Raw genomic sequence first — 21,756 nt, 5'->3', positions numbered from 1 at the left:
AGAAAGGCAATATACGGAATCAATATTGGTGTTGAGATGTAGGAAGAGCACCCACAGGAAGCCATAAGAAGAGTATCCGCTGAAGGAGAAAAGGAAGAAGCTACGTTTCGGGGGAAAGAAACCATATTTCAAGCATAGAATCTGCGGGAAGAGAATAATATCTGTTGGGTAGTAAAGGACAAAAAAGGCATCATCGTGGGAACCATTGCCGCCAGAGAAGCACTACTGAGGAAGACAAAAAGAAAGAGCAAACCCTAAACGTTTCTTTTGTTTACATTAAAAGACAAAACAAGAGACCATTATTATGGAGTCCGTAGGGAAAAGAAAGCAACAAAAAAATCAGTTTAAGGTAAATATGGAAAAGAATGCGAGTGTGTTAGATTCAGAAGTCCGAGTTGCAGGGCCGACAGCATCTAGCAGTAAGAAGCAGAAAGTGAAGGCCGACCTGTCACACCTCACAGTTCAGTTTGAACGGTTGAATGGCAGTGAGTGCCGAAAATGGTGGCAAGAGACCACAAATACAAATTTAATCAAACAAATTTTGATACGAGCGCAAGTACATTGGGCAATACAACTTCCAGTATTTTCCATTCGGCTATTTGAATCGATCTTAAGAACTATGATAGAAATGTACAACAAGAACAGCAGAACAAGTAAATTTTTTTCCAAGAAGCACTGTATGAAGATCTCTTTCAAACCGCGAGATTTTAGTAGGGTATTTGGCATCCCTAGCCAAGGAGGTCGTAAAGTGGAGACCAAGAATCACAAGTTGTCACAAGAACGTCAAGAGTATTGGGCGAAATTGGTGGGCCGCGATCTCACACTAGAGGAAATGGAGTCTGTGGTGAAGGGTGCCAAAAGCCGAGGACTATGGAGAGATTTCATTCGAGAGGGTCATTGGAGATGTATTATGGATGTAATTAAAAGCAGGTTGACGGGGGCAAATAAGGCCTCAGATATAGCCTTGCCGCAGATTACATTCATGAACGGTATCATGAATGGTACCAAGTATGACTAGGCGATGGTCCTCGCCGACAAGATGGAGTTTATGACATTACAACATCGGACATTTTTCATGCCACATCATGACATCGGCTTGTTTTTGGAAGCAGCCTTTCATCAAGTTCCAATCGACATTTAGATACGAATGGAACTGCACCCGATCAGAAGAAAGTATTACAAGGATTGGAGGCATACAAGGACACGGTCAACGAAAGGGAGAAAACCACAGAGAGCAGTGGGGCCGATTCCAAGGAAGAGAGTACCTTGGCAGAAGTTGGCAACGACGCGACAGTTGGCGGGTCCACCATTTTCACCCCTCCCCAGTTGCCAACTTCGGCACACTTGACAGCCACTACCTCGCTCATTCCTCTGTTTGGCCAAAGCCATGCTACAGTCATCATGACTCCACCAACGGCCACGACAAATCTTATGACTCCAAAGATGGCCACGACAAATGTTATGACTCCACAAAGTATTTCACCAAATTTAGTTGCACCAACAGTGCTAGCAGCAGAGATAGTAGAGATGCAAGCGCCAGAGCCCGAACCTCAGGTTCGATTAAATGTGATTGGCTCTGACGCTGTGGTCACCATATCTTCCTCTTTGTTGGCTAAGGCCCAGCCAGCCCAACCAATACTGCCAGCACAGTCAATTGAGAGCATTGAGTCGACACATGCAACACAGCCCGAGAAGATTGAGGTGATGGATAGAGCCAATGCATTCCTACGACAGTAGTTCCGACTCATTCCTGCAGACGTCGGTCCCTCCATTCAGTCCTCGAGGCATGGAGAGGTATCCCCAGGGGTAGCTGCCATATTAGAGCCACAAGAGGTGGGAGTACCACAATCCGAGGATGCGCCCAGAGAGGAGGCGACACCGAATGTGGACGTGCCTACCGCAGGAGAGGCAGAGATGGATACCGATGGGGAGTGGAATATTGACGATGTGGAAAAAGTGGATTATGGGTCGGATGAGGATAGATGCAAGGCATACATCAAAGCTATGCAAGTTGTGATGGACAAAGGACGCATCGTTGCATATCAGGCTTTGACTCGTAGGAAGGAGCTACATTTGATCCGAGCTTATATTCGAGGGGTCTGTTCTGAGCATTTTCGCTCTTGCTTTGAGGCCAGGGGATGGCCAGCAGTAGAAACACCAGAGATGTTGGCTAATTGGGCTACAAAGCCTGAGTTGGGACCGTGCAACACTCCTATGGAGAAGCTGGCACACGAGATAGTGGAGGTATATAAAGGCGTCTACTATGCTCATAGGCGTGCCGAGGCTGACAAAGCATCAGAGAGGATCGCAATTGAGAGGTCTATGACAGTTGAGAGGGAAACTAAAGAGAAGTTAGCTGCTGAATTGGTTAGCCAGTAGGCAACATGGGCAGCCGAGCACACAGCGCTTTTGCAAGACAAGGAGAAGGTCGAACAAAGTTACAAACATTACAGGCGGCCGAGCAAGAATTGCACACAGCTAAGGCCCAGGCCATGGATGTAGCACTTCTTATGAAGGAGACAGTGGAGGTTAACACATGAACACATAAAGATTTATGCATCCGCACTAATCAAGTGTATGAGTTGCGCCGACAACAGAGCACTTTAGGGACGCAACCTCCTCCCTAGTCTATATTGTTTCTATGTTGTATGTTGTTGTCTCCTATTTTTGTTAATTTTGGAGTCGCCAGGAGACAACTTTTCTTTTTTGGGGGGGATGATGTTGTCTGATAAAAAGGGTAGTTAGACAGTTACCGGTACGGACACAGTTGTGTCGTATCATTGGCACCGTTTCAGACATTATAAATGTTGTGAACACTTACGTATTTTGGCATCATTATCATTGTATGAAATATCATTGTTGTGTACAGAAAGCATTTGATAATGAATAGTATTTTGCATTGATAATATGTTTCTTTCCTGTTCACCTACGGGCTGAACATAGCATATACAAGGTGAAATGCTTGCACATGCAACTTCAAGAATTTAGACAAAAGATGGGAGTACATCATATACATCATGCAAATCTGAAAATGGAAATGAAATGATTAACAAGAATAAAAAAATAAACATATATACAAATAGAAAGATTAGCAGATCTTACCTCTTACCCTCAAGAAGCGAAGGAAAAAGTCCCTTTAGTCTCTTACGCAAAAATCTGGAAATGTATCCAATAAGATTTACAAATAGAAAGATTGCATGAATGAGACTTAAATAAATTTTGAATCTTGACTCAATCCTTGCAAAATGAATGCATTTTTTTATCAAAACAATTGCTTACTAAGTGTAGGAAGTTAGAGGATTAAAATTAGTAGTCATTTTGACTAAATCATATGCAATATACAATGATAATCCAAAAACCCATAAAGGATGTCAAATGCAACTTGAGAAAAAGTAATAAACAAGCTGAAAATGATAAACAGTGCCCTAGATCTTACCTTGAAGCAAAAACTTGGAGATTTGATTAAGAAAAATGGCCAAACAAGAGACATTTTTTAACAAAAACATGCCCTAAACAGCGTGTATTGACAGCAAAACATATTCAAATCTGCAAGTATAATGAGCTTAGATTGATCCTTCGTAGAATTAAAGCCAAAACGCCTTTATCAGAGAGGCCAGACTTGAGGATTGATGAAGAAAAATGTTCAAATGCCTTGCAAAAACACATTTTGCTAGAAAACAACCAAGAATAAACAGGTTTTTAGGATTGTAACGCATGTGTTCTTGTCTTGGAAATCACCGTCCCTAAAGGCATCAAAACGCATGCAAGGATGAGTAAAGATGGGTTTTGGGGAGCCCAAACAGGCAATTTTGCCCTCCAAATCACCGCCCAAGTATAAAACACATGCAAGGTAAGTAAGGACAGGTTTTTACCAAAAAAAAAAAACAATATGCTTAGGTCATTAAAATTGCCACCCTGTCTTGGTTGCAAATGAAAGTAAAAACAGGCTTTGAGAGTATGAATGTGTGTGCTTTTCACTTCAGAATCGCCACCCAAGTCATTGGCACCATTAAGATGGCTTTATGAGAGTAATGACGGATTTGTGAAAGTAATGACAGATAGAAACAAAAAAGCATGTGCTTTCGAGTTATAAAAGCCCACCATACGCTCTTACAAGTCCAAATGCCTCTATTGGAGATTTATAGACAGGTTTTTGAGATACTAAAACATGCTTTTCAAATACATATGCTAGTGGGTTCAAACTCCCCACCATTGTACATTTAAGTTATAACTAAAGTAAAAATACATGCTAGTGGACTTTTGGAATGCAATGACATGTGTTAAGAGTCCAAATTCCCCACTTATAAAGCCTTCAAGTCAACAAAGGTTTATAATAATGAGATTTAAATAGACAAAAGCACATAAAAAAACCCACTTACAAATGTTAAATGATATAAAAATGTGTTACTGCATAAAAAGCCCACGTTTATGCATTTGGGACTTGATTTTATTGGAAGTGGGTTTCAATAGATGATTTGCATGTGGATGATATGCAATGAGTTATAAAAACCCCACCTTTAATGAATTTAATGAATTAAAGGCCAATTTTCATTAAAACATTAAAAACTACAAACAAATCAACTCAGACTGAGCTGAGATTTTAAAACGGATGTCAAAAACCATTTTAGATATTAAAAATAATTATATTTACTGCAATTGCCAATAAAAAGCGCATTTTCAAAAGATTTTTAAATAAGGCGTGTTGTCGCCCTAAAAAACCCAACCTTTCCCTTTATAATTTGAGGTAGACACCTTTGAGGACTAGGTTGGCTCGAAACAAGCGAAATTCCAAGGGCTATTATCCCAAGAGAAAAACAAGAATAAAAACTACTACAAAGAAAGGTAAAAATGAAGGTTAAACTTCGATATTGCCAAAAATCAAGTGCTTGCAGTCAGAGAAGAAAACCTTGTACTGACAAACATTTACAAGGATTAATTTTATAGAAACCTTCAAAACGAATGCACAAATAAAGTTACATAAAGCAAAATTCAAGAATGATGAATTGCTTTCACGACACTTTACTAATACATTAAACAAAGAGGATGCACCAACGAATCCATGAAAAAATTGCATAGGGTTGCCACAATTTTGTAAAGTCAAAATTGACAACAACACAAGCATCTGACTACATTTTATTCATGTATATGTGTGTGTATATATATACACACACATGAACATAAATATTAAATCTATTCATAGTCTTGACGTCTGATCTACCACAATTTTTTCATATCACTAATCTTGAGTTATTCTATGGATTGATAGATAGTTAGATAGCAACAATTGCTCTATCCTTCAATGACCTGCAGATTTTCTTGTAGTTCTTGCAGCTTATTACCACATCAAGAGCTCTACAAGCGATTTTTGAATGATTTGAATATATTTATTTTCATTTTACTGTATCTTCTACCCTTAAAAGCTCTAAAAAGAGACTATCCTCTTAAAGAATGTAATGTCCCCACTTTAGCAGCTGACCAAGTGTGTGTGCGTTACCCTAGTTCTACATGGTCCTGAGGGCTGACAAAGGGTTTAAAGGGATCTTAAAGTGTTTTGGCCTAGTCATCTCCAGTTTGGGCCAAAACGGAGTTGATTTACTCAATTTCAGGCATACTTACTATGCTCAGTAAGTTACCAAGACACAAGGGAGGCTGGTTTTGGTGATTTAATTTGATACTCCATAGCAAGAGCATTCCGACGAGCTATCACCCGTGCTATTCGGATTTCGATAGCTAATATATTTTTATGCCTGAAGTATTATTAAGGTAACAATTAATTTAGTTGTAAAATATTAAAGTGTTACTTTAACATTAAATTTTATGAGAAATGTGTGCAAATCAAAAAGGGCGCCTAAGGGAGACAAGTGATTATTTTAATATGTTTTATATTGCACATCATTTATCCCACATTGCTCATGTGAGTGGAATGGACCCTAAGAGAAAGAATAAAAGGGAGTGTTAGTGGCTTCATTTGGTAGGTTGACTATGAGAAGAAAATGGATGTGTGAGTTGCAAATCTGTTCTTGGCAATCAAGGACGTCTATCCTCTTGTGTGACATTCTAGACGACATTCCCTTGGGGTTTGGCCTTTTGAATTCATTGCTATTAGCTTTATATACGGCAGATTGGGTGCATTTCCAGCTACAACCAAGTTCCTGTAGCAAGTTACTGTAGTTGTCGAGTTACTATAGTAGTCGTATCACTATAGCACCACATCATTGCAGTAGCGTGTCACTGTAGCAACCATCAGTGTAGCAGTTGTGTCACTGTAGCAAGTTATTGTAGCAATCGAGTTACTATAGCAAGTTACTGTAGCATTAACATATTGTTTGTAGCAGGTCAATACAAAGGCCACACCCTCAACTATTTCATGTAAACAATGTTCCAATTTATTGTTGGAGTATTCAATGAGTCAACTTTGCACTTGTTATTAAATTTTGGAAATCAATAAAAATATAGTGTGATGGTTATTTTTGCAATATATGTTATGCTTTTTCAATTCCTATATTTATATTACATGCCAAACACAACACGATACAGAAAACCTTTTAGAACCATAAGGGGTGTAGCATATAACGGAGACTGCAAGTTAAGTGTTTGATAAAATTACCATATAGTTGTGAATACCTGTAAGCAAATTTTGGGGGTATCCATTATAGTGGTATCAGAACTTTAAGTCCTGCCATCCTGTGGAAGCCTTACAGGGAATTTGGAACAACCAGATAAGGGAAAAAGTGTTTGACGATATGTCAAAACACTAAAGTTTGAAATATAACAAGTTCAAAATGTATGTTTGAGCATGCGACAAAGGCCATTAACTTCTGCCATACCAGAGCAAGACAACAAAAATTCAGACTCACAGAGCAAGCAGTCTAGTTCATCCGTCCAAGTGGGCATAGAATCTAGTCATACAGACACAAAGGAGATATTCTTTGAACAAGACAGTAGTATGGGTGACCGAGATGATAGGAATACAGGACTAGGTAGAGGCAAGAATGTCGGTCCAGATCAGGAGGAGGTAATGTTCAAACGGTTACTAGGTACGTTAGAGGAGGGGCAGCGTATGCAATAGGAGCAAAATAGGCAAATGGATATGATGTTGCAGCTTATGGCTAGACAGATGGGCGTCAATATTAATCTAGGAGATGCAAACAATGGAAATGAGGGCAATGATAATAATGGAGGCCGAGGCAACAACAATGGTCCTAAGAATAACATCAATGGTAATAATAACGAACATGGCAACAATGGGAATGAGGCTGATAACTTTAGACATGTTGTACACCCAACTCGGACAACGAGCTTGAGACCTCTTCTACCCACCTTCCCACCCAAAGATCCGGTGCAACCAGTAAATGAACCGCAACTAACCAAGTTACAGGGTCAGTTCAAGAGGGACTAGGAGGCTAATGGACCAGAGTTTCAAGCGGATATTTCCCTTAGAGATTATATGGACTTGAGGATGAGACACATGCCTAGAGCAAGAGGGAGAAATCAAAACTTTGAGCTTAGAAAGAAAGTTGGCAAACTTTCCTTACCTTATTATGATGCTTCAGGCAAGATGACTGCACGAGCTTGAGTGCAAAAGGTAGATACATACTTCCAGGTGAATCTTATGTCTGAGGAGGAGGCTATCAAATATGCAGTTATTCATTTGGATGGTCCAACGCATGAGTGCTGGCACCATGGCATGGTAACCTTGGGGCATAATCAAATCACATCTTACGAGGAGTTCACTAAGAGACTCATAGAGAGATTTGATACCAAAGATCCAGAGTTACAGTTTAAAGAGTTGGTACAGCTCAAGCAGTGGGGATCAATTGAGACATACATCACTGAATTTCAGAGGTTAGTTGTGTTGGTTACAGATATTTCAGAGAGGAGATTAGTACTGCTATTTATGGATGGACTCTCGGATCCCTTGAGGGGTTGGGTCAAGGGGCATGACCCGACTACATTACAGGAGGCCACTAGGAAGACTCGTGACTTAGGACCTTCTTCTTTTAAGAGCAGATTTCAGCCTAAGGATTCACATATGAAGAAGGATAAGGATAAGGACAAAAAACCTTTTTACCAAGATGCACAACCAAAAGGGGAAAATAGGAAGTTGGATAATGACACCCTAAATGAGTTGAAGAGGAAGAAGTTGTGTTTCCATTATAGAAAGCCTTGGGACTTATCTCATAAGTGCCCTCTCAAGGTTAAAGCAAATCAAATGGAGTATTTTTCAATGGACGAGTCACAGTCAGAGGGAGATGATCAACACTCTGATTTGGATGAGAGTAGCACTCCAGAGGAGAACATCATTCCTAAAGATGATAGGTCGTTGGCACGATTGACAAGGGCTCAAAAGGCAATGACATTTAGGGTCAGGGGTACTATCCAAGGGCAGAGAGTGATCTCTCTCATTGACACTAGGGCTACACATAACTTCAAAGATGCATGGTTAGTAGCCACGAGAGGATTATAGATTGAGGAGCATGCTGGGTTTAGAGTCATGGTAGCTAATGATGACAAATTATTATGCACTCGGAAGATATTTAATCATTGCATCAGGTTTGGAGATGGCTATGAGTTGGAGAATGAGTTTTGTGTAGCAGACATGGGAGATTATGATATCATCCTCGACATGACATGGATGGCCTCACTAGTTGAGTTCACACTCAACCTAGCAAAACTAGAGATGAGATTCCAACATGAGGAAGAACTATTGTACTCAAAGGACTTTTGGATGGGAGTTGCAGAGTAGTCTCCCTAAGGAGAATGCAGAGACTTTTTCGGCATAATGACAGAGTGGGCAGCAGAGTGTTTCATTATGCCAGCCCCACAGGAACCATAGGTAAAGAGTCATCCACTGGATATCCAGGAGATGTTTGACAGGCATGCCAAAGTATTTGGTGATATTCCACACGATGTTCCTTCTGACAAGAGAATAGAGCATGTTATTGAGCTCAAGGAGGGAGCCAAACCAGTCTTGATTACCCACTATCGTCATCCTAAGAAACACAAGGATGAGATAGAGAAGGCAATTCAGGAGCCATTGGAGATGGGGCACATCAGGTCTAGCAAAAGTCTTTTGCTTCAGAAGTAGTTCTAGTGAAGAAGGATGGGACGATACACATGTGCATCGATTGCAGGGCACTAAATAAAAAAAGAATTAAAAACAAGTATCCCATTCCGAGGATTGATGAGTTGCATGGTGCACGTTTCTTCACAAAAATTGATTTACAATTCGAATACCGCCACATCTAGATGAGAGCAGAGGACATCGAGAAGACAATGTTCCGATGTCACTATGACCACTTCGAGTTTATGGTTATGCCATTTGGCCTAACCAATGCACCTGCCACATTTCAAAGTTGTATGAACCAGGTGTTCAGGGTGCAATTGAGGAGATTCGTCTTGGTCTTCAGTAAGACCTAGGAGGAGCACTTGCAGCATTTGGAGGAGGTGTTATCTATTCTGGATGGAGAGTCATTGTCTACCAAGGAATCAAAATACGAGTTTGGCATGACCGAGCTCCTTTACCTTGGGCATATCATTAGTGCCACTGGTGTTCAGGTTGATCCTGAAAAGATTAGAGCTATTGTGGATTGGCCTACTCCCACAAACCTCACATAGCTTAAGGGGTTCTTTGGTTTATGTGGTTTTTACAGGAGGTTTTTTAGGGGATTCTCACAAATTGTCACACCTTTGACAAATCTTACCAATAAAGGAGCCTTCACATGGATAGAGGCAGCGCAGAGATGTTTTGACCACTTCAAACAGGTCATGTCATCTTGTCCAGTTCTAGCTCTACCTGATTTCACGAAGCCATTTCAGCTCCAATGTGATGATTCAGGAGACGGGATAGGAGCAGTATCGATACAGGAGAGACACCCTATTGCATTCGAGAGTAGGAAGCTCTGAGAAGTTGAGAGGAGTTATTCTATATACGACAGGGAAATGTTGGCCATAATGCGTGCATTGGCCAAATTTCGATCATATTTGGTAGGTGGACGTTTTGTGATCAAAACTTATCACAATAGTATTAAATACTTCATGAGTCAGCTCGATCTTAATGATCGGCAGCAGAAATGGGTTACTAAATTGCAGGCTTATGACTTTGATATAGAGTTTGTCAAAGGTAAGAAAAATGTGGTGGCTGATGCTTTATCTCGGAGACCTCACGTATGTGCTCTGGTAGAGGTTTCAAGAGATTGGAGAGATCGAATTGCAGCGGAGTATGCAGGAGATGATTGGGCTTCTAGGATAGTTACAAGCACCATTCAAGATGACAAGTATGCAATGTTGGATGGGTTGATCAAATTTCAGGACAAAGTTTATTTGATCCCTACATCACAGTTTAGAAAGGAGATTCTAAGGGCATTTCATGATGCACCTACAGCTAGGCATCCAAGGGTCTTCAAGACCTATAGGCAGATCCGAGAGCGGTTCTGATGGAGAGGACTCAAGGATGATGTTCAAAGATATGTCTAAAAGTGTGCAGTTTGTCAGCAAAATAAGGGAGAGTACACATTTCCTGTAGGTTTACTACAGCCCTTGCCCATTTCGGACAGGGAATGGGAAAGTATTTCTATTGACTTCATCACTGGGTTACCACAAGTGCAGGGAAGAGATTGTATTTATGTGGTGGTAGAGAGATTAACAAAATTCGCTCACTTCTTTGATATTCCTTCTACTTATATAGCAGCACAAGTTGCAGATTTATTCTTCAAGGAGGTCCTTAGGTTGCATGGGATACCAACATTTATCGTTAGTGACAGTGATAGAAAGTTCATGAATGCCTTTTAGCAGGAGTTGTTCAAACTGTGCAATACAGATCTTACACCTAGTACAAGTTACCACCCTCAGACAAATGGGCAAACGAAAATAGTAAAAAAATGGGTGGAAGGCTATTTACAGAACTATGTGACTGTGCAACAGAGAGAATGGGTCAAGTGGCTATTCATGGGGGAGTATTGTTACAATACCACATATCACATAACCATCAGGATGACTCCATTTATGGCATTGTATGGGTATGAAGCACCCAGCTTCATGGATTTAGTTTTGGGGAACAGTCGAGTGCCCAAAGCTAAGGACCTATTGCAGGATAGTAAAGTATCCTGAGAGCACTCGAGGAGACCATACAAGCTCAAAATCAACAAAAGTTGTATGATGATCAGCATAGGGTAGAGGGCAATTTCGAGGTAGGGGATATGGTGTACTTGAGCCTACAGCCATATAGGCAGTCATCGCTGAAGAGGAGCGGAGCAGAGAAGCTGAAGCCTAGATTTTATGGTCCCTACAAGGTGATTCGCAGACTGGGAGAAGTCGCCTATGAGCTTGAGCTTCCAGAGGGCAATTGGGCGCACAATGTATTTCATATGTCGAGGCCTAAGAAAGACATTGGTCAAAGTGTAGTTTCTTTTACAGATTTACCCCCTTCGGATGAGGAGGGGAAGCTCATGTTAGTACCTGAGGCTATTCTGGACACCCGAAAGAGGAAACTCAGAACCAGGATAGTGAAGGAGTATTTGGTCAGATGGAAAGTCCTGCCAGAGGAGGATGCTACATAGGATAGTGAGCAGGTAATTTAGCAGGTTGGATTGAGATTGCTTGAGGACAAGCAATTTCAAGGGGGGTGGACTGTATTGTCCCCACTTTAACAATCGACCAAGTGTGTGCCCGTTAGCCTAGTTCTACATGGTCCCGAGGGCTAACGAAGGCTTTAAAGGGATCTTAGAGTGTTTTGGCTTAGTCATCTCCAGTTTAGGCCAAAACGGAGTTGATTTACTCACTTTCAGGCATACTTACTATTTTCAGTAAGTCAGCAGGACAAAGGGGAGGCTAGTTTTGGTGATTAAATTTGATATTCCGTGGCGAGATCTTTCCGACGAGCTATCACTCGTGCTATTCGGAGTCTGATAGCTAATATATTTTTATGCCTAAAGTATTATTAAAGTAACAATTAATTTAGTTGTAAAATATTAAAGTGTTACTTTAATATTAATTTTATGGGAATGTGTGCAAATCAAAAGGGGCACCTAAGGGAGACAAAAGTGATGATTTTAATATGTTTTATATCGCACATCTTTTATCCAGCATTGCTCATGTGAGTGTAATGGACCCTTCGAGAAAGAATAAAAGGGAGCGTTAGTGGCTTCATTCAGTAGGTTGAATATGAGAAGAAAATGGGTGTGTGAGTTGCAGATCTGTTCTTGGCATTCGAGGACATCTATCTTCTTGTGTGACATTCTATACGTCATTCCCTTGGGGTTTGGTCTTTGGAATTCATTGCTATCAGCTTTATATCTAGCAGATTGGGTGCATTTCCAGCTACAACCAAGTTCCTATAGCAAGTTACTGTAGCTGTTGGGTTGCTGTAGCAAGCGTCACTGTAGCAGCCGAGTCACTGTAGCAGTGCATCACTATAGCAGCACTTCACTGTAGCATCCGTCATTGTAGAAATTGTGGACGTGGAAATTATCATTATAGCATTAAGAAAGAAAGTTCTACGTTGCAAAAGCATAAAAACTAGACATTTATATCCAAATTATCATTGTATCAGTTAAGGTTCCATTAAAGGTGTTCTAAAAATTAGATATAATTTATAAAAGAGGAGACAGAATTTTTCTGTATGAAGTTAGGTGAGTGTGACAGTGTGTACATATTTCATTCAAAATTTTACAAAATGAAAAGATGAAACTAATAATAATGTCTTTAATTTTCTATGCTAATGGATAGTAAATCTTTTTTTAATATCTCTAGCAAGAACACATCCCCATCCATTCATACCCTAATGATATGCACATGAATTCGGTGATAACTGAACAAACCTCCAGAAGAAAGATGGGAAATTGCTTTCAATTTCTCTTTTCCTCGCATTAGAGATGCCTCCAGCTCTTCTGTGTGCCTGCTATAATTCCGATGCCCACCACCAACCTCTGCGACCTGATTTGAGCAGTTTGCATATTGTTTCCCTTGCTCCTCTTCAAGTGCACGCTGAAAATAGGCTGGATCTGGACCATATCGCTTTCGCTTGTTTGCGTCCTACACAAACTACTTCTACTATTAGACCTTAGTTCATTTATGAACAAATACAAGATTTTCACAAAGGAGTAGCATACTAATAAAATAGCAAAATTTAATCTGTGAAAAGACCTCTAGCTTCTAAAGTAAGATATAATCTAATAAGAGATCCATTCTGGGTATTCCCTGGTAAATTCAATTAATACAGTACCGTGCAGAAAATAGAAAATGGCAGTAATGAGCAGAACTAAAATATGATATACAATCCTTCGGTGATCAAACTCAACAGTAATGAACAGTACTAAGACATACATCAACAATTATAGTGCAACTAGAGAGGGACTGCAATGGATGGAACAGGATCAAGAGAGGCAAAGGAGAAGCAAAAGTACTCCAAGGCTGATATAAATCAATGGAGCACTCAATTGGCCCATAAACAGACAATTACACTGATGCAGTATTTGGCTGGCAGAGTTTGGTGCACTTTATTTTGCTGCATTTTATATAAGTGTAAGTAATTGTCAAGTTTAGCAATATATTGGCTGCGGATAACATTCCTCCTTACAGAATTCTCAATATTATTTGAGGGCAAACATGCCACCATTTTCATTCATGAGATCCTTGATCTATTTGCTATTTTTGTTCTCTACCAAGGCTTTGAATGCTAAACAGTGACAAAAACATTCCAATGGGTGTTTCAAATATACTGAATTTACATGAAAATTTCAAAATACCATGAACCAATAGAGAAAAAATATTTTACTTCAAAGACAGTGAATGAACCTTTTTACTTAGACCACAGAAGATCAGCATGTAAAAGGTCCAAGAATGTAATAAAGTAAAAATAATAATAATGTGGGGTGTGTTGGGACTCAAAATTGCCTTCCCGATTTGAGTACCATTGAAAAAATTAAGCCCTTAAGCACTTGTTTGATGCATATGTACCCGACTGTCCTTTTGAGGCCTAAAAGGTGTTTAATGTTTCTAACACCTTGCATTCAGTATATCCACTCGTCCTATGAAGATAAATTGCCATTCCATGAAGTCTCGTTTTGAGCAATGTCCAATTCTACATTTTTGCTGAAGTGTCAAATAGTGACAAGAGGCCGTGTTTGCAATTAAATATCTTGCACCTAGTAATGTTTCATGACTTTCCACTTTGGGAGTGTTTAGTGTCCATAACAGAGAACCTATGTTTCAGATTTTGAGTCGTTTTGAATAGGTTTGACTAAGTTTTGAATCCCTCAAAGTTGACCTTTTAATGTTATGATGTTGATATGAATTATTCTGAATTCTGGGAAGCCCTGTTTGACTTGTTATAACTTTGACCCAATTGACCGAAATGTTAAAATTCCTTTTGCGTTGTATTTTATAAGTCAAAGACTTGCTACGTTTCAAGTTTGAACTTATGACGAATTCGTTTGATTAGTTTTCAAACGTGATTCCAAATGCAACTTGCAACTTTTTACTGGTGTCAAGAAGTGCAGGTTTGTCGGTACTCCTGTTTGTGATGTCATATCCCAAAATCCATGATAGGTGAGATCGAATGGATTGTACCACTGTGTTCTTCTCTAAAAATACTTCAAGTATGCCGATTTTTAAGTCATGACGAATCCATTTGCACATTTTCCCAGGTCCATTCTGTTAGCAAAAAACATGTCTGTCAGTGTTTCCAATCTGCAATTCTGAATAGCGCACTTTGACCGCTTGCCATTTGCGTCCTGTTATTTGTCATGAGCCCAAATCGCAGATTAAAACTCTCCTCGTGATAGTGAACCAATGCCCCAATTTTCATGCCCCCAAGTGTCAATTACCCAGTTTTCAAAGCCAAATCCAAATGCAATTTACTGTTTTCTAACATGTTTTCTTGTAGGCAGTTTAGAGAGGGCAACTTTGGCGGTTAATATCTTTTGGCTAAAAATTCGTCATCAGATGAGATTTGACAGGGTAGGAGTATGCAGATCAAAGAATCAGTGTGTTTGATTTCAGAGCCCGATCAGAGGTTTGGGTTAGTTTTTAAAGCCGGTCAAAGGACCCTCTGGCATTAAATTGACAATTTGCAGATTAATGGTAAAATGATTTTTAATTGATGGTTTGGTGATCGAACTTGATTCTAATTAGTACAAGAGGGTGAATGGATCACTTTGGCACTTCAGGTGTTTGGAAATGAAAAAAATTTAGTTGGACCCACTTTTGGGCCCGACTGGATCCACCAGGACTGATAAAACTTGAGGGATTTTAAAATTGTTTTAGAGGGAATATATGGTGTTAATCACTATAATGCATACTACATACTTCATCTTTTATTTCAAATGGATGAAGAGGATAACATGGATGGGCATTTATCGTCATTTGATACCATTTGAGTATATGGTGTTACATACATAATGAACAATATGTCATGAATCCGGCTTTAGCATTCCACCAACAACAGAAGCCTAGGTATTTTTTATAATGATGATGAAGAAAACACGGGTAAATGTATTGGACAGTTAAAAATGATTTCTGATCATTTGCATTCATTCAATATGCAAGGGGATGGGAGCAAACATGTTTAGGCGACTTACAGTCCACCAACTGAGCTTGTGACAAATCCTTCCAAAGAAAATAACAATGCTAGTTCATTTGATCAAGAATCTTTGGTAAGGAAGAGTCCGATGATTTCACACTGCCCACTGCTGAAAAGCTTCAAGAAGAGGGGAAGCGCCCGCTTCACCTCCCAAACCTCAAGAGGAGAATAAAAAGTTGTGAGAGTTCTTTCCAATTTTAAAGCTTTAAGGCAAAAGGAGTCTACACGGAAGGAGAATACCGAGCAGCTCGTTGCAGATTTGTCTCTATATTATGGCTACAATGATTACTTGATCTAGACCTTCCTCGAGATGTTTCCTATTGCTGAAGCAGTAGAGCTTATTGAAGCAAACGAATCACCTCCACCTACATGCCTCTGGACCAACACTTTAAAGACTCGTCGGAGGGATCTGGCCAGAGTTCTAATTAATCAAGGTGTAAACCTTGATATTCTAGGTAAATGGTCCAAGGTTGGATTGATTGCATATGATTCACAAGTGCCTGTAGGTGCTACCCCAGAATATATGGCTGGTCATTACATGCTTTAAAGTGCCAGCTCATTTTTGCCAGTAATTGCATTAGCTCCCCAGGAGAAAGAGCGAGTGGTGGATATGGTAGCTGCACCTGGAGGCAAAACAACATACATTGCTGCTCTAATGAAAAATACAGAAATGATATATGCCAATGAATTAAAGAAGGAGAGACTCAAATCTCTGACAGGCAATCTTCATCGGATGGGCGTGACAAATACAATTGTCTGCGATTATGATAACAACGAGTTGCCAAATGTTTTGAGCCTGAATTCAATGGACAAGGTGCTTTTGAATGCACCCTGTAGTGGCACTGGTGTCATACGAAAAGATGAGAGAGTTAAGCCTAACAAGAGTGCTGAGGACACTTCCAAATGTTCATTTTTGCAAAAGAAATTAATATTGGGAACGCCCATGATGAGTCTTTGCAAAATAGCCCATGTTAGCATGGCCTGGAGAAAGAATATATCACCCACTGCATTAGGGGGTTTGCATCAGTTTTCATGGGCAGGAAAAAATGTCATTTCCATTTTACCCAGGGTAGGAAATGGACCCACTTCCTTTTTTACAGAAAATGACTCTACTTATGGCACATCTAAACTATGAGAAGCTACTGATATTCATGTAATTTCCATATAAAATATGTCAGTACTATTCACATGTAACAACACGCATGAGCCATTGGTGGAAATTGACATGCACAATCAGCTTTCAAACAGCAATCAATGGAACCCCACTGGATAAAGCAAGCATATAAGAGGAAGTCCACGGCAGGCTGCAGGAGTCTTCATGGTGGCAAAAATAGAGCTTTCCACCATTGTTTATAGAAGCAATAAAGCATCCATGGCATTGAACAGAGGAGCCCCACGTCAACATATAGTTTCAAGCAGCCGCAAGTCAAAGGAAATCCACATTAAACTTAAGAAGATACACTAAGCAATGGCTAGGGCACCAACAACAGCAATTGTGGTTATAAGTTTCAAGGATGACGATTTCTAGGTCCTCGAATTTGAAGAGGCAGCTATGCGAATGAAGAAATCTACTTTGCTTTTTTATTGAAGAAAGTACGCAAGTTCAACAAATCTATAGACCAAATCTGACACGGCCTCGAAGATGGATTGAAAGCAAACGTAGAGTCCTACCAAGTTTTTCACAAAGGAGTTCAGGGATGAAAAGAGGAAAAACAATGAGAAACATTATCCCACATGTACCGGGTCGGCAAAGTTTTAAAGGTTTAAATATAACAATGCTTATATGTTATGTTGTCTTAAGGAACGTGGGCTTTTGTAAGCCATAGGTCGTGGTGGAACCCGTGGTCGGTAGTGGACTAAGACCAAAATTTTGACCTAACGTGATGACGTCAGCATGGAGCCCGGACAAGTAAAAATGCGCCAAGTGTCAAGCAGAACTTCAGACCAAACGCGCAGGATGATGCCACATGGCCAGATCAAGCGGTGGGCGCTTGCCCACATTATGAAGTTGCTCGACAGTTCAATAATGCGAGGAAGCACCTAGGCGCCACATGGCAATGGGCCCAGGATGATGATAACATGGCAAGTGCATCCAAGGGGTGACGTGGCGATCCAGCAGAGGTAGGCCAATCAGAGGCCACCATGTGGCGCCCAATGGCAGGTGACAATGCAGACTTCAGCCAATCAGATGCTAAAAAATTGGAAAAAATTGGAAATGCTAAAAAATGATAATTTTAAATCATTTTCAAAAAATGTACTTGAATACAAGTTTTTAAATTGAAATTGACACGTCGAAAATTTTAAATTTTTGAAAATTCAAGTTGCAGACCAGAGCCTTTAGCAAGGGATATTTTTTCAAATTGAGATTCAAGAGGGTTCCAATAGGAGAATATAGGCATATTATATATCGTCGAAATCGGGAGAAGACGAACTTTCCAATTATGGAGTTTGTTTTCACACAGGAATTCACTAGTTCAAGTTATAGGCAGAAATGTAAAATTTGGGGCCTTCTCAGTGAAATGAACTAAAATTGAAAATGCAGCTACAAGCTTGGTAAAACATGGTAAAAATGCAGTTAGGGATGATTTGGTCACCTTCATCCAGTTTAAACCCATACTTTTACCAGCATTTCATGAGGCTTTCAAATTTTGGGCAAACAGAATGGTTTTCATCATTGAACAGGAGATATTTCAAATCAATCACAGAATATTAATGAAAACCAAATCAGATCAAAGGAGTAGGAAGAAAAAAGAGGTTTTGCAACAGCAAAGGAAGGAATTTAAAGAAGACACATGTCGTCTTCATATCAGATCCGGGAATTCATTCCTCTTATATCATTCTCTTTCTCATTCTTTGTAAGGGTTCCAGTTTTTTCACTATGAGACCATAATTGGTTGGAAATTTTCAGTCTTTCTATGAGACCACTTTGTTGGATCCAGAACTGTGATTCCACCTTCATTCTTCAGCATATTTTCTCTTGTATGACAGCAGTAGTAAAGATGATATAGAAAGTTCAGATCTATTAGGTGTTTCTATGTTTTGATTTCATGCATCTGAATGTATAGTTTCAAGAAAATGAATACAAATGAGCAAGAAATTCTTTAGTTTCATTCTAAGTCTTGTCTCCTATCTTAGTAATCTACAGTCTTATGTGGTCTAAGAACAAAGAGCTGAGACCCATTTGCATCCCTTTAAAGTTGTATGTCATATATGTTTTGCTATTGGAACAAAGGGCCAAGTAAATGCTTGATGTGTTTGAGAGGGTTGCTGGTTATTTTGAGAAGGATATCTCATGAGAATGAGGTCTTAACGAACACCGATATCTAATTCACAAAGTGATAGGATAGGTCTGATGTCTTGGTGTATGAAATATGTCCTGGATATCACAGATGTATGTATTGAATTCATGAAATTGCCCAATAGATAAGGCACTGATCAGTTACAGGATCACTTGTTCATGTTGTTGCATATTTGGGGTTGTGTTGATATTCAACATCATTAATCAATTGTTCTTCCCTTTCATGTTGAAGAGCTACAATAGAATGCCCTCACTCAGCTTGTGAATTTCACAAATTTGCATTTAGCTATCGTAGATCTATGTTATTGCATGAGTCAATAGGAGATTAAGGGTTTTATCTGCTTTAATAGATTCAAGAATATGTTTAGCACTGGTACCATATAATTGAATGTGAGGTCCACCCACCTAAGTAAAAGAAGGGTTTAGCCTTATAGTTGGCCCGGTGTCTGAAATGACATGTTAAGGATGGGAGTTAGCTGCCCCTAGATGTGTCTTGTTCTCATAGTTGGCCCAGTGTCTGAAATGACATGTTAAGAATGGGAGTTAGCTGCCCCTAGATGTGTCATGTTCTCATCGGGGTAATTTGAAACTTGTAGCATTTCAAAACACCAACAAGGTGTTTATGGTATTATAGTTATTAACCAATAAGATAGCAGACCTAGATTGTGAAGAATCTGTAAGCTTACAGGATATTGCAAACACAACAGTGGCACTAAAACAAGAGATGACAAACATTTAAATAATAGTGTACCTTTCCTTGATATTAATTAAATTTATTTTTTAATAAGTTATCAGAGATAAATGAAATATTTAAATTATGACTTAATACAAATTAAGTTTAATTAGACTATTGAAAAATAATATATATTATCAATGTCACGTTTACTAAATAAAGTTCTCCAAATATTATTAAGTCGGCCTATACTCTAGATTCTTCTCGGAGTTCTTTGTGAGGCTGGATGGAGGAATGCTTGGATTTGTGTAAGGCTTATGATTTCTGGAGACAAAAAGTCTCCACGAGTTCTACAAAAGGGCTGGACACAAACCTAGTTCTTCCAAAGGGGTGTATTCATGACGGAATCTCCATCTGTGCCAAGTTTGTGAAGCCTCTCATAGAGATGAATTTGTAGAAATAAGTGCTTGTAGGTATAAGGATAAGAATAATCAACAGCCACATTTAAGGTTTAGCCAATTAAAAATTCGGAGGAGAATAAATATATTTTGGTAAAACTCTTCACATAAAGAGTTGGCTTGCAGCTATGGGATTGGTGAGATCAGTTAACAATCAAGGAGAAGAGAAGAATATAGATCCCAGCTACATGCAAGGTATGACAGCCCATAGTGAGGTTGATTTCCCTTGTTCCGTATATGTAATTACATTGGAGGAATAAATGTTAAGACTTTATGAGGCATATTTTATTAGAGAATTGATTGTGGAGACTAGGAGATTGCCTAATAAGAATATTCTACAATTTGATAATGTTTGGTTTGTCATCAGTACTTTAAAGTGGAGTTGGTTGGAGACACAGCTAGCGAACTGCACATATGGACCAGTTTTAGGACAGCTAAGGCAGCTAGGAAAACATGTGACTTTCAGTTGGATACACTCCATAGACCGGCACTTATGAAGTGACAACATACCTTGGAAGAAGATGCAATCAAGGAAGACACTTTGAAGAGGCATGAACACGATTCTGATTTTCTAAGTTTGACCACCACTCTTTTGTCAGTAATTTAGCCTTGCATTAACCATTCAAGAGTGGATTCATAAGTATGAAGTAGAAGTTGAAAATTCAGATTCCTCACAGTCCAACTTTGTATCAGAAATTGAAGAAAGGCACGAGGAAAGGATTGATTTCTTGATTTGGAACAGTAGTCCTTTACGTTTGCAGAATCATATGTTGGCAGCCCTTAACTCAAAGATATCTATAATGCAGATCTGATTGTGACGACAACTTTTGGGTATATTACTTTCTTAATATTAAGAATTGGGTGAAATATAATAAATATTTAAATGGTTGGTGGCTGTCCTACTTGGCTGGTTAAAATCTTCAGAATTGTCATGGTTTACATCAGTTGGTTGATTGTTTTTGAGAGTGTGGGATCACGATTACATTTTTGATAGTTGACATGAGATAAATACTAAATCATTACATGGTCTAGGATACATAATTGACATAATTCTAAGCCTGATTTTCAGATGCTATGATGTTGCACAAATTTATAACAGCTGTGCTCAAGGGACTGGTATGCTTCTCTATGCACGTGAAGAGTACTTTTCACATCATATTGATAATCTACCAGATTAGATGGAGGATTGTTGGTGCACCCTTCGCAAAAGACATCTCTCTCTTTACATTCAGCTTCGATGGTAGATGGAATCAGGATCAGAATCATTGGTGTTTTGTATGCATTGTCACACATCATTCTTGGTGAGCTGCTTCATAATTTATGGCATAGTTGTGTGTATATCAGAGTAGCAGAGCAGAGTTTGGGTAAGGCCAAGGATTGTATTGGCAAGTTTCCTGATGTCATTCAGAGGACCTTTCAGCATGCGTCCAAGAGAGATAATAAGCAAGTACTTGCAACCATGGTGCAGCATAGGGCTTCCGGCAAGTATTCATTGCTTCCAGCAAGTATTCATTCTGACATCCACAATTGGTTTGGAATCTTAATGGTACAGTAAAGAATTGCTTAAGGACAAGCAATGTTTGGGCCAGGACTTTAATGTCCCCAGTTTTTTAGGTAACATTAATCAAATTGATTTTTATTAAGTTATCAAAAATAAATGAAATATTGGGGAATGGCCCTGCAGTGCAATGGTTATCACAAGCCCTGTTATGACTGGGGCATTCACCAGTTCAAAACCTGCCATAAC

The 21,756-nt window shown here is 39.3% G+C and overlaps 1 protein-coding gene across 1 annotated transcript in view; it reads right to left on the bottom strand.

Moving 5' to 3' along the window:
• The window catches only part of LOC149580749 (uncharacterized), a 164,731-nt gene that overhangs the window by 81,581 nt on the left and 61,394 nt on the right, over positions 1-21,756 (bottom strand). Inside the window, exon 3 of the mRNA XM_089793377.1 lies at positions 12,819-13,032. Coding sequence (XP_089649503.1) covers positions 12,819-13,032 — 214 coding nt within the window. The remainder of the gene's footprint in view (positions 1-12,818; positions 13,033-21,756) is intronic.

The sequence above is a fragment of the Cupressus sempervirens genome, chromosome 1, assembly GCF_028749045.1.
Source record: "Cupressus sempervirens isolate cs-2001-9-10 chromosome 1, ASM2874904v1, whole genome shotgun sequence".
Taxonomy (NCBI): Eukaryota; Viridiplantae; Streptophyta; class Pinopsida; order Cupressales; family Cupressaceae; genus Cupressus; species Cupressus sempervirens.
The sequence above is the reverse complement of the archived record's forward strand: the minus strand, read 5'-3'. Positions and strand labels throughout refer to the sequence as shown.